Source organism: Rhodnius prolixus, unplaced genomic scaffold, assembly GCF_049639745.1.
Source record: "Rhodnius prolixus isolate KJV_2025 unplaced genomic scaffold, Rpr scaffold_4, whole genome shotgun sequence".
Classification (NCBI taxonomy): Eukaryota; Metazoa; Arthropoda; class Insecta; order Hemiptera; family Reduviidae; genus Rhodnius; species Rhodnius prolixus.
This window is the reverse complement of record NW_027411614.1, coordinates 50,172,130-50,185,970: the sequence shown is the minus strand read 5'-3', so window position 1 is coordinate 50,185,970 and position 13,841 is coordinate 50,172,130. Positions and strand designations below refer to the sequence as shown.

Here is a 13,841-nt window from a genome sequence, read left to right as displayed (position 1 = left end):
GGGACCTTAACGATAATCATTCTTTAAAAAGATCTCTCTAGTGGTAGTTACGGTTCCGACTTACCATCTTATCAGGTTATAATGATAGAATTGCTTATTCCAAATTTAAAAAAATCTGTAAAGCAGATATGTAACTTTGTAAAATAGACAAAAAGGAAAATCTATCCAAAAGGTACAAAAATCTCTTTAACAAAAACTTACAGTTTAAAATGTTAAGTATAAGGGTTGATTAAACGCCAAAAGGTACACAAATCAGCAAGCACCCAACATTTCATTAATTCTTCATTAATATTTAAGTAATTTTACTGCATTAATATTCATTAATATTTTTTAGAATTTATTAGATGTCACAGACCCTTATGCTGGCCACTTCATTTATAATATTTTTTTGTTATAATTATGATAAATCACACATATGTACATGCATGTTAAAGTAGAAAAAGACAAAGTTAGAGTAGGCTACTGTCTTGAATTCGTCTTACCAAAATATTCGAGAGCACAAATAACACACAGTTATAACAAGTAGATTATTCAACAACAATTATTGATTTCTCTATTGTAATTTAATTTTACTTATAGTAAAATACTGGAATAATTAGCTGTCCTAAAAATATACATATCTTATTTACTTTATTTTACATATTACATTTTTTTTTATAAAAAAAAGTTTTGAATTTTTTAGCCTCATAATTTTTTTTTATTTTTTATAACGTTTTTCTTTTTAACCTGTAATTAATAGTTTGATTATTATAAATAACTAGATATTACAGTCAATCTACAGTGCTACTTGAACAAATATTTTGTAGACGAAAATGGCCAGCATAAGGGTCTGTGACATCTAATAAATTCTAAAAAATATTAATGAATATTAATGCAGTAAAATTACTTAAATATTAATGAAGAATTAATGAAATGTTGGGTGCTTGCTGATTTGTGTACCTTTTGGCGTTTAATCAACCCTTATACTTAACATTTTAAACTGTAAGTTTTTGTTAAAGAGATATACTTTTATATAATGGAAACATTTTTAATGGTGACTTTCAAAGAAGCTAAGAAAAAAATATTTTTAATAACTATTTTAATTTTAATTTACTATTTAGTTATTTTAATAACTGGACCTAGATAAGAATAACTGAATTCGAGATATTATCAACATATTCTCAGTTCAATTCACTGAGATAATTTAAACTCACTCTTTTCTCCACATCAAAGACTTCGTGTTGATCTTTTAAAGAATCCTCAAGATCTCCCTTTATGGTATGATCATTACAAACTTCTATCTTGTGTTCCAATCTTTAATTAAAAAAATAAGAAAAAAGTTATTAATGAATATTCAAAATAATATTCAAAAATATGCTCAACATCAGCCATAGTAGTACATACGTTTCAATAATTGCAGTATGATTTTCACAAACTATTTTAAAATGCTCTTGGCTTTCCGCTTGCTGTGCTAAACATTTCTCCATTTCCTGTTCACATTCTTTGGCCCTTTCTTTAAGTAAAGCGATTTTCTTCTCTTCATATCTCAGTTTTTCATCTTGTGCAGCAATTTCACCAGAAACTAAAGCTTCTTCAATTTCAGTCTGTATAAAAAGAAAAGCTAAAATAATTTCCCTAATTAATTACAATTAATTTTTCTAGTGTGTGCCAGTCCTTAGTTATTTTTCTTACTTTTATGAAAAACGTATCCGATTTTTTTGTTTTGTTTTTAGTGAAAATAGATATTACCAAATGTCTGAGCTATTTGGATCAATTATCTAAGTTTTTTTGGAACCTTCTTTAACCAATTTACAAACATTTTGAACCTCTTTTGCCTTGATCATTCTTTGACCCAACTTATTTTAAAATGGTTTATCTAATTCTTCTAGTTGCTTGCTGCAGAAATGGACTTTACTTAAATTATTTGAATAACTAATACATTTTTATCCGCTATTTTTCATGCTTATTATAATCGAATTAGATCAGATTTGTTATTTTTATTTTAAGATTTAATTTGGATGAATACGATTTGATTTAACTGCACTGTCTCAAAAGTAGAAGCCTCACTGTGCCTGAGCAGAAAACGGGTAAATATCCCGACCAAGTTTCATCAACACTTACCTCTCTAACAAGTTCTTCCTCCTGTTGCTCCAGTTCAGTAACTTTCGCTTTCAAAGCACTTATTCTTTTAAAAAGTTGTTCCCTTTCAATTCTCAACTGTTCTTGAAGAAGCGCTTTGTCAACGGCCGATGTACCATTATCCACAGTAAGTTTCCGATTAACTGTGGAATCTCCATTTAAAATCTCATAATCTTGAAAACCGTGTAAGTCAAGTGTAGGACTTGCCCAAGACGGTGGAGGCCGATTGCTTTTTGCCTCTTTTATGCTACAACTACTATCAGTGACATCTGATCCTCTTGAGTCCTTTTCATCATCTTTTGCCTGTTCTCGCGGATCAAATCTAAAAGAAATTAAAGTAATCTGGTGAAACAACTCATACTATTTTTTCTTGGTACTATTCTTGAAATAAATGTCCTTCAAAATCAATGTTAGAGTTACATTTAAACCTTTACTAGGGGACTCTACTCGAACCCTTCTCTCAGAAGTACCATAAATAGAATTTTAGCGACAACAATTTAAGTTAAACTTGTAAATTTATGAGTTAGTATTCATTATAAAAGTTAGAAATGAAATCTTAGGGGCTGTTTGCGAGAAAGTCCGAGAAAATGAAAATTGATACTTCCAGTCGATTGATTTGTCCAAGACCTTATAGTGGAATTCTAGGTTGGCCTTGAACGTAAATATCAAATTTGAGCTATTTTTTCATATTTGAGTTACGGTGATTCCCTCTCCCTCTCCTCGGTCTTTACAAATACACACAGAGACCGAGTTGTAAAAATAAAAAAAACTTTTCTGACTTAAAGGACCTCAAAGCAGATCGAAAAACAAGAACACTCAAAATCGAGGTCTCGACAATTACAATGCTAAGTAATTAAGAGAAAATAAAAATGATAATTTGACAACACTCTCTGTTCAGAATAATATTAATTAAAGCTCAACTGAGTCCTCGGAGATTTTCTATTTAGTTTAGATTCCATTAGCAATTTCTTCCATTTTTTCTTTTTTTGAACATCAGGAAATATTTTAAAAATAAATAAAGGAACAAACACAAACACAAAAAATCTACTGTACCCCAGAAAGGCGTACTTAGTGGAGGCAGTGATGTCTGCCATAGATGTCGGCCGTTCTCCCTCCGTACGGTCAGACTGATCTCTGAGAAAATGCCGCCTTTCTAAACTTCCATTCTGGCCGTTGGAAGGTCGTTGTTCACTAGTATCCGGTGCTCGACTAGACGAACTATTGTTATTACAAGGTGATGATGCGCTAGCAGAGACTTTTCCATTATGTTCACCATTTTGGTTTGTCGACGGTAATTCGAAATCCAAAACCAACGGGATTCGATTAGTCATGCTTTCGTAGGTGTGTTCTCGCCTGCACAACCAAAAATCTTCAGTTAAAAGAAAATAATGAAATGGAAAATGATTATTAATACAGGATTCCACTTGAGAACTCTTAAATGGTCGCACAAATTGAAAACTGATCAAGCGATTTTATCACTAAATAAATCATTATGTAGCATTTATACTTATTTAGTCTGAAAGAAAATTGACAAGAGATTATAAAACCATTCAAAAATTATGTTTTATTAAAGAATGGTAGATGTTTAGTATAAATAACTTCTTCTTTTTTTTTCTGTTAAATAATTCAAAATTTTAGTCAAATTGGTAATCCTTAAAGTGTAATGTTCCAGGCAATTTTGTGCTTCCACAGTAGCTTTTTCAATAATTGTGCTAGTTAAGAAATTTTGATGTTCCTTTGAATTTGCCAAACAAAGCATATTTTGTACATGAATCCAAACTTTCTTTGAAATAACATGGCAGTGAAACCTTTCGCTAGGAGTAATGTAAAAATCAAGGTTAGAATGTATCTTATTACAAGATTTCGGAAACCCATAAATACATGTAAAATACAATATGTATATTAAATTTAAATTTCTCCGTCTATCTCAGAGCGCATGCTCCTAGCTTCAAGTGATGAGTGGGTAGGGAAAAAGGGGCAGGTTAGGTTGTAAAAACATAGTGGAGTGAATTAACGACTGTGTGTGTCATTTCTCTTTTTTCAGGTAGTGAAGAACACTTAAATAAATATGTATCGACAAAATTAATATTTATTAATAATACTAAATGTAAAAAAAACACTTTTTTCTCCGAGAAACACAACCTAGTGTTATTTCCAAACTCATTATATACAAATTTGAGCATTAGGGTTATTTAATTCAAGACAAAAATAAATTTTTTCAATGTTCACTTATGGACAACAAGAAATGGTTAGAAATGATGTTTCGAAATGGATGTATTCATTCATCTATCTTCGAGGAAAGGAAATTCGCATTAAATAGACGACTTATGGATTGCAGTTCGTAATACTAGAGTACTAGTCGTGTATATAAAGTTAATTTAAATTGTAGAAGTCAAATATTTAGTATAACGTCAGGTCAAGTACTACTGGTAATCTGACTAAAGAGAACACCACATTAGCTCCACCAATCCGTGCTGACTTGGTCTTTCTAAAAGTAATCTAATCTGAATTAAAAAAGAAATTATCCACTTACACATAGTTTTCTTTGTTCAGAAAAGTTTTTATGCGCGGCCTGGGACTTCCAGAGGTAACCATTACGTTTTCATAAGCGTGCGCAGGAGACTTTTTTCCATCTCTTACTTTATCTTTTTCCAAACAGTGTATTTCACTAAAATCATTTTTAAATGAGCATTAATCAAGTAAACTAGAAGTAGTAACTTACTTTTTAAAAAAATTAGCAACTTAAACTAAAATAATATTAACATCCAGGCTAGAATACCTTGTGTCAAAACTGAAACTGTGATGAACAGCTGGCGATGAAGGAGAATTAAGTCTTTTCTCTCTGGGCAGAGAACCATTGGTTTTTATTCTATTTTGCACCGGTTTTGTACACTTTTCGAGTTGAACTTGTTTTTCGTACTCTGAACAAAGGGCCAGAATTTCATCCAGTCCTAGTTGGTCGACATCCATGATTCGACTGCTATTGCTCTCACACTTTGGAGGTTCCTGGAACAGTTCGTTTTCTACCAAATTCATAGTGTCAATAAGAATGACTAGTTCTGTATAAATAAAAGGAGTTTTTACAGTAAGAAATGATCCTAAACTGAAAAAATGACTGATAAATCTAATTTTATCCCAACTAAGTCCGGCTATAGAAATGTACAATAAAGATGCGTACGATTCAGGATCAGGAACGGTATCAACATATTCTGCATTGTCGACGGCTATATGCCAATCTCCAACAGCCGGGGTATGTTGAAGAACAGATTTCAGTTGGATCTTGTCAATTCCAATTTTCTTTTTTTTTGCAGGTCGATTAACCAGCAATATTTAAGGGCGTGTAGGAAAAGACTAGTACCTCTTTCGAAAGAACTAATTACCGGCCTTGTCAAGACAGTCCATCCTTCTTACCTTCATCTTCCTTTAAAAAAAAGTGCCACCAATATGCACAGTGTTGATCTACGTTTGTTATTACGTAGTTATGCATTTTAAGTAATATATTAGTGGCTTGAGTATTTTTGGCCACGCATACATATAAAGTTGCCCTTCAAGATTTTATTCCACGAACGCTGGAAAATGGAATGTGAATAATGTTGAAAAACAACAGTTTAACTCATATCCATGTTTAGCATGATAACACAGATATGCAATAAATTTAATTAACCACTTGGGTACATGCTATCTTATCTTTCTAAATAAATTAAACTGTGTAATAAAAAAAGCTTTCAATGAAAGAATATCTTAAATCAAACAAAATATTATAAACATCTGATAGCCAATTTCCAAAAATAATATTCATACTGCCTTAATAAAAAAATAATAATTATAAAAGGATGATAAATACGAGTGCCTAAATTTTTATAATAAGAATAACCACTTTCTCTTTTACAAATACATAAACAGAACTTGCAGTAGAAAAGATCGCAGTTTTATTGTTGTAGCAGAGTAGCATGTAATGTCAACACGGCATTTAAAGTTTATCTCTAGAGCTACTAATGAAACAGAATGTAGAACTAATTAATATGGGCGGCGGGAAGGCCTCGTTTTTGCTCATTTTATTTATGATTTCAAAACAATGCCCTTTTATTTCGGGCATATTGAGTACGATTATTACGAATGTAAAAACTGAATCAATAATCTGGCATTATATATACCTAAACTTTCTCAACTGTAAAACGTAAAAGTTTGTTTACGAAACTTTATTAGAGGGAAACCACCCTCCTCACGTCGGCGCTCCTAAATGAATTTTCCTTGGAAAGTGGTAAAACAAACAAAGGATGCAGTTCTGTTTGTTAGCAATAAGTAAACAAAGTTGACAGAAAATTGAAGCCGCCATTTGTAAAAAAGAAAAAGTGTAAAAAATGGCGAATTCCAAAGTTATGCTGGAAACTTATACACACCCACATTAAAATATTTTTAAAAAAATACTTTTTACGTATTTTTTTCTGTGCTGTTAACTCAATTTGTAGCATCACAGTTACTAATCTCATATTCTGAATAAGTTTATTTTCAATTTCCATTACTTACGTTAGTTTTGTTTGAATGTAGTGGTGAATGAAAGGAATCATAAATCGGCGGTTTTTGAGATATATAAGGTTGTGGATCTCTATTGTAAGATGGACTAGGCATCACCTTTCTAGGGGTACTGGGAGCTTCGCCATTCCTGGTTAGATCCCCATTAATGTAACCTGCGCAAAATATTTTTATTGTTATTGTTATTATTACTAACATAAAACTAAGCACAACAAATGGTGTGAAAGAATTAAGAAGGCGGATCTTGTTAATTTTGCCACCTACGAATAATTCTACTTAACTGTACCTTCTTGTCCAGCCGATCTGGTTATTTTCTCACATTAAAATGACTGAAGTATTACGTACAACTTACTGAAACAATTACAGAAGCTACTTTACTCACTCCAAGACTTTTTAACGCTTTTTATTAATGAGGGCAGAGTTCAAATATTACAAAAAATTGTCCCAAGTGGGGAGATAAGTGGGCATAAACAAGATCTCCCACACCGTGCGTTTATGAACTTAAACTGGAATAAAAAAAATCCATTCACAGTTTTTATTCAAGGCAGAAATTCTGTAAATTAATTTTTGACTTTTAATTTTTTTTTTTTTTTTTATGATTTCTATTTAAGAAAATAAACAATTAGGGGCTTACATGCAGGGCCGCTAGGCATAGAATGTAACGCATGCATTTTTCACAGAGCAGACAGCTTTTGTGGATGCATTATACATTAATAAAGATAATTTAAATCTCATAAAATGCCAAATTTAAAATAAATTTGAAACATTTGAAACCAGACTACCCTCCCCACTCGGTGGCGAGACGACAGCTGAACATTATTTCAGCATGTATCCTGATCTCTTTGATTGCACTTGCGGGTGAACCTGCTAGCCAAGGCCAAATTTCTAACTGCACTTACAGCAGAAAGATGGCACCACCATGATCGTCCAAAATCGGTAATAAATCTGCTTTCAAGAACTCGGTTTGAACATTGACATCTCTTTGATAAAGACCGGCGGAAACAAACCCACTTCGTTCATCAGTTCCATTTCCTCTCTTCTTCTTCTTCTTCTTCTTCTTACACAGTCTGGCGGCAATTCTTGTTATGGTGGTAGTACAATGCCCGACTTTCTCATAATAGTCTTGGGATAAATACTATGTTATTATATTATTTAAAATCTTCATAAGAGAGTCCAGCCTCTAAAGTAGCAGAACGCTGTAGAAGCTCTCAGGTAGCCATGCCAGAGGATGTCTTGACGATGTTCAATCCCGAAAAAAAACGTAGTTCTAAAGTGAAGAGTCTCTGTTACTTTTAACCGCAACCATGTTTGTGTAAGATCATTCTATTCATGGAAGGACCTTACCATAGATGATAAACAATAAGTAAATTTTTGAAAAAGTAACATTAATTTTTTTATTACAGTTATTATTAGGTTTTTATTTTATTTTATTATTTATTATTATTATATAGAGAACAATTTACCTTTTTGATAGATATGAGTAACCTCACTCAGTGCATCCCTGGAACGCGACTCTTGGTGATGATTTGGTGCATTCGCATCAACTCCTGAACCTACCAATCCTTAAATATTAGTTTCAAAAATGGATAGATAACAGAAAAAAAGGGAATACGCCAGATTCTTGTAAAAATAAATCTACAGTTAATTTCTATAGTTTAGTAGCCTCAAGCAATAAGATTGGGTGGTTCGGGAGGAATTAAAGACAATGGAAAAGCTCACCGAAAAAACACATACGTATGTACAATTTTTATTTTCATTTTTATGTTAAGTTTTTATATAATTACATACATTGCATTCATCTGCCCCTACAAAGTTGCAACTCATTTGCTGGATAAACGAAATTAAGTAAATATCTATTGTACAAAAAAATAAAATAATAATAATCATACTTCTCCACACCTTGATAAAAACTAAAAGGCAAAATGGATGGTGACTTTGGATCTGGTAATGACTTTTTGATCAATCTTGCTTGATCTGGATGATTAAACCTAAAGTAGGCGCCGTGGCCCAGGCCAATTATACAACCTGCAAGCAATGATTATCATCAATTCAACATTAAACATTTAAGACAGAATATCTTTCAAAATGAAGTATTTTTTTTTTTTGTAATTCAGTAGTGATTATTTGAGAAGAAATAAAAATACAAACACGCGGTGAATTGTAGCGGAACTGATCAGTCAAGGTGAAACGTTAGAACTCATTGTGTTGCCAACCAACAGTACAACAAACAGATATAAATTCGTTTGAAATCAACTAAAGAATGAATGTTCAATTATTCTATTAAAACTATTTTGTAATTAAGGAATTTATTAATAAAAGCCAAATAATTCTTTATAGCATTATTTACGAAATAAACTTTTTCGTAAATTTTTATTAATACTTCAATAAAATCACAGTTTTTCTTCATTGCACCCGTTGAAACACAATAAAGAATACAGAAACATAGAGCGGTTTTGTCGAAGAAACACAATATGTGATTTTTTGTTTTCTATTCATTCTCACTTCAGACAGACACGTTCCACATAAACAACTTTTTTATACTCAGACGGGCCAAAAAAAATGCATCTTGCGAGGAAGTAAAAAAAATCGTACTTAGATTTACACCTTTGCACTAATATCGCAAAATATGTATACAAACACGTGTAAATAGGTGGTTCTAGGTTTACTTTTACCCTCACTAATGGGTTGGTCTGCGAATGATAAGGGCACATAAAAGTGCATTAAGTAATAGCAGTAACTTAATCCTTAAAAAGTAAAACAGATTGAATTTTTTGGACCAAAAAGGATGAATTTATCTTTCATATGGGTGCACACACTGAGGAGAGAGATTATCGGACCGGAAGTAATGGTCTTTATAAAATCATTTACCTTGAACTAATCTAGTTGGTTCAGTAACTTGCAGTCCGTCGATTGTGGTGAGCGGCGAATTCGTGGACAGCGATAATATACCGCAGTTATTCTCAATGGTACAGTGTCGCTCCTCTACGCCGGGGCCGCTAACTACCACGTCCACCTGTCGACCACAGCCAAGCTCTGTCCTGCCTGAAAATGCAAATACATACTTCAATTATCTTTCTAATGCTTTATAATTTGTAATAGATTTTCTTCAGTTTTCCTGATCAATTCTTTATTTGAATTATAAAGTCCTGTGAAGGGGAAAAAAGTGATTTCATTCACAAGACGATCTCCAACTCGAAACTCAAGGTTTTAACTATTATATTTTCTCCGAACTTCAAATATTTACTGATTGATGGTAACTAAATTGAAATTTAATAGTTTGGAAGAACTTTACAAAACACTATTAAATAGGACTTAGAGGGAAGCCCACTCACATGAAGTAATCATGAAGGCAAAGGAACAACTTATGTAAAATAAATCTATAACTAGCGCAAAACTTAGGTGGGATAGCAAAGATGTGTCTGACAACTACTTTATTCCCACTTACTTAACAACGTTCCTGGACTTAAGAACTACTTTTTATTTTTTTAAATAATTATAATTAATTTCCATTCAAGTACAAATGTGACTTCTTTATTACGTCTGGTGGTTCCTTCCCCGCAAAGTTTGGGTAGTGGCACACTAGATGATGATTATAATGGGAAGATGTAGCCACCATTAATTAGAGAGAAGAACCGGAAGTAACGAGACAACAACCTTCTGCCTGAATCTTCAAAATAATCGCTATTTGAGCCACTGAGATTGCATTCTGCTCTGTTCTTCTTTATGTAATGAACTCTAGTTTGTGGGTGTAGGTCTTAAAAATATGTCTTTCACCATTTGCTTCGGCACGGATGTGTGCCGTCATGAGTGGCTAGATGATGCAAAGGTGAGCGCCATGTTTTTTCCATTTCCAAGGTAACGTCCCTTCAACATTCCGTTTAGTTGGACAAATAGTTACGATATTTCTTGCCCTTTATGTGCATATATTTGTGAAATTAAGAATTCACTTGTCTTTCTGATTTAACAATTAATATTTGATTCAACAAAAAAGGAATTTTAGATACAGTATGACAAGCTAAGTCGTCAGCTGATCATGTACACAGAGTCTGGAAAGGCTGTAGCTAAAGACGAGTAAATGTTAGAAACAATTAGTTTAAGCTACAAACAAACCTAAACAAGTGCATTAAAGTAAGTAAACAAACGTTGGAAGAAAGAAGCTACAAAGGGGAAACGACAGAGTCTAGCTGCCAGAAAGGTTATATTTGTGCTTATATTGTAGTGGAAGCATTGCCTGCGAGAAACACAGGAAACATGGCTATTTTTGTGCGCGGCACCCCTCTCTAATCTTATACACACTGGCTGAAATCTTGCTGGCTGGAAGATTCCCTTCACTAGAATCATAGTGTTCAACGACAATACATAACTATTTAGTGAAACTAATGGGTACAGCTAAGTATACTGTGAACAGAGAACGTTCATAGTTTGGTTATGACTGTACTGCTCAAGAGTTCATAGATAGAAGGCACCAAACGCATACTTAACACCGTGCTGTTGACCTCTAAAAGATGGTGAGTCATCCGAAGTGAAAATAAAATCTAGTACACTTACAGACATTGATTGCAAGTATGGACAACCCTTTCAGACGCCGCTAAAAGCAACAACACTAACAACCGAGATATTAATTGCAATTAGAAAGCCATTGGTGCTTAATTTATAAAACTTAATTAACCTCCGTCCAGAACCACACTTTGTACTTTTTTTCTAACAAGTCGTAGGGTCTCAGTTCAAATGGGATTCGCTCCAGAGTATACAGAATACCAAAAAAGCCATACTGGAAGGATGCTCTTCCCTTGAACTGATATTCCTCCAATTCGGGGTATGGGCTCCACAGTTGGTATTGTATTAAAGGGGCGGTACCACCAAAAAGGGGAACGAACGCAGGCAATCCAAAATGCCCATTGTTCCCCCTAAAAACACAGTTGGTACTCTGCACATCATACAGATACGTGAACATTGTTTCCTTATTGGTGAGGCGACATTAATCGGTGATTCGCAACAGTAAAACAAAACCTCAAAACTATAAAGTCTCAAAGCCAAAACCATTCTGCCCATAATCAAGCAGATTATTGTGCAATCTACTGAAGAGAAATAAGAAAACCCGCTTAAATAGCGACTTACAATATGTTCTAAGAAAAATAAATGCAAATATTTGCTGTAATGTTCGTTTTAGCAGGTGAATTACAATTGGTTAAGGTAAAAGCCATGTTAGCTATTTATTCCGCCGATAAATACTAAACGAACAGTGAATATGATTTCATGAATGTATAAAAATGGTTCTAAAAATAGCCATGCTCTAACCGCATCGCTATTATCGCCGGTTTTATGTCATCATTATCGCTAGAGATATTAGGTGAGCTGTCATCGCCCATTACAGTAGTTAATTCTCAATGGGGTTGTTCTTTCAATATCTTGTAGATAGCATTTCCATCCTACCAACTTTACAAAAAAAAAGGAAATTATTCAATAAACCAACATCCCTCGTCGAGGCATCCTCTCTGTACGTAATGGAGTGGGCACGACGTGTTCAGTGACGCGATCTCCATCATTTCCATCACAAGGAGAGCAAGTCGTAGTTCTTTCTAAAGCAAACAAATTTATTAAAAATACAAATGTAATTTTAATGGAGAGGTGCGAATTCATTTGTATTCTTTGTGTAAAAATGAAGACAGAGTTAAAATGAAGGCATGAATATTTATACAAGGAGAACACAATCTGTTTATTTAGCATTACTCATGCAATATTTGTTCTGCAGGAGAGAGGGGAGCCAAACAAGAGGCTGTTAGCTGCACTATTCTGTCAACTAGTTTTCAGTTCTATTCCCCGTACTCTAGTACATTTTAATACATGTGTCGCCGAAGCGGAACTCAAGTAAGTGGATAATTTTTCCAATTCTTATTGCAGAAAATGTTGGAATAGAACTCTAATCCCTTAGCAAATTTCAGATACCCCAGGATGTGCACCCAGATCAAATAGTACTTCTAGCGAGATCTCGGTTTGGAGCATTGATTTCGAACTGCACACTTAATGAAGTGAAAGTAATCAGCTAGACTTAGCGGTTGGTACTTATGGAAGCTAAAGCAAGCGCTGCGACCAACCTTGAGTGAGAGGATGTATGGTGACGGCGGTGCTGAGTCTGCCCCCGCCGAGACTCACCAGATGGGGCACTTGAGCCTGCACTCGAACTGCCGTCTCCCCTTCCTCCACACAAACGCCGGACATCTGTAATCACACACAAAATATCTTATTAGACATTTCTCATCTAATATCAGTAAAAACAATTAGTAATAACTAATTAGTCACTGTAATAAAAGAACAGCATATTTTAACAATGTAAGTCCTCATTAAGAAGGTGGTCCAATGATTTTGATGCTCTTTTTCTTGAGAGGGAAAAAGTAATGGCTTTGAACCCCAATGGACGCCGTACTGCTGGAGACTGAGTGTCCTGCCGCGGAGGTTAGACAGTGCTTGAATAGGCTGGATAGCAGAGATTCCTCGACACATCCTTCTAATTAGTTTTACTTAGCTGGCGGGTATCCCAATGATGTCAACTTGAATCACATCAGTTTTTTTAAAAATTGACAAGTAAACTATCCCCACATCTGAGTATCAAAATGTTTCTATAAAAAAGTAAAGTAATTGCCTATTTTTTCTGGCGGGCTTTCGTCCAACTACCAATTAGGTATCGTAAACGGAGGCGCCTAGCAAACATATGTTACTTTACGGTAAAATTTCTTTTATTAACCATTAAATAAAATCCAAGGCCTAAGATCGGGAATCGAACCCAGTACCACAATACATATTAGCTTTACATCTCGCCTCTAAACTCTCGGCTACCGTGACACCTGTTTGTATAATTTAAATCACAGAGAAAAAAAGCTACCCTTACACAGGGCTTATAATAAAGTGAATGATTAAATCAAGAGGCAACACACCGGCCGGTCGCTGGACTATTCAGGAACACCACCATGCCATGGTCATGCTCTGAGCAACTCACTAATAACCGTTCGGTAACCTTCCTCTGTTTTATCGCATAATTTGTTTGGAAACTATAGAAAACTTATCTCTTACTTTACTTTTTATAAAAACTACTAAATACACCATTCATTTAAAGAATTTAGTTCTAGTAATGGAACAGTTTTAAAACTTTCCAAGTTGGTAACCGCGCTCAGACAGCATCCAGCTCTTTAATC

At 33.9% G+C, this 13,841-nt stretch overlaps 1 protein-coding gene across 2 annotated transcripts in view; it reads right to left on the bottom strand.

The window, feature by feature from the left end:
• LOC141456435 (uncharacterized) overlaps positions 1-13,841 on the bottom strand; it is a 72,268-nt gene that overhangs the window by 12,558 nt on the left and 45,869 nt on the right. The window contains exons 2-12 of one of the 2 annotated variants that reach the window (XM_074132429.1): positions 12,747-12,870; positions 9,520-9,693; positions 8,551-8,676; positions 8,115-8,204; positions 6,646-6,806; positions 4,898-5,124; positions 4,652-4,786; positions 3,172-3,471; positions 2,101-2,440; positions 1,384-1,583; positions 1,194-1,293 (exon numbers count right to left, since the gene is read on the bottom strand). In XM_074132429.1, the coding sequence (XP_073988530.1) occupies positions 1,194-1,293; positions 1,384-1,583; positions 2,101-2,440; positions 3,172-3,471; positions 4,652-4,786; positions 4,898-5,124; positions 6,646-6,806; positions 8,115-8,204; positions 8,551-8,676; positions 9,520-9,693; positions 12,747-12,870 (1,977 nt within the window). The remainder of the gene's footprint in view (positions 1-1,193; positions 1,294-1,383; positions 1,584-2,100; positions 2,441-3,171; positions 3,472-4,651; positions 4,787-4,897; positions 5,125-6,645; positions 6,807-8,114; positions 8,205-8,550; positions 8,677-9,519; positions 9,694-12,746; positions 12,871-13,841) is intronic. The other variant, XM_074132430.1, reaches the window with a different exon arrangement.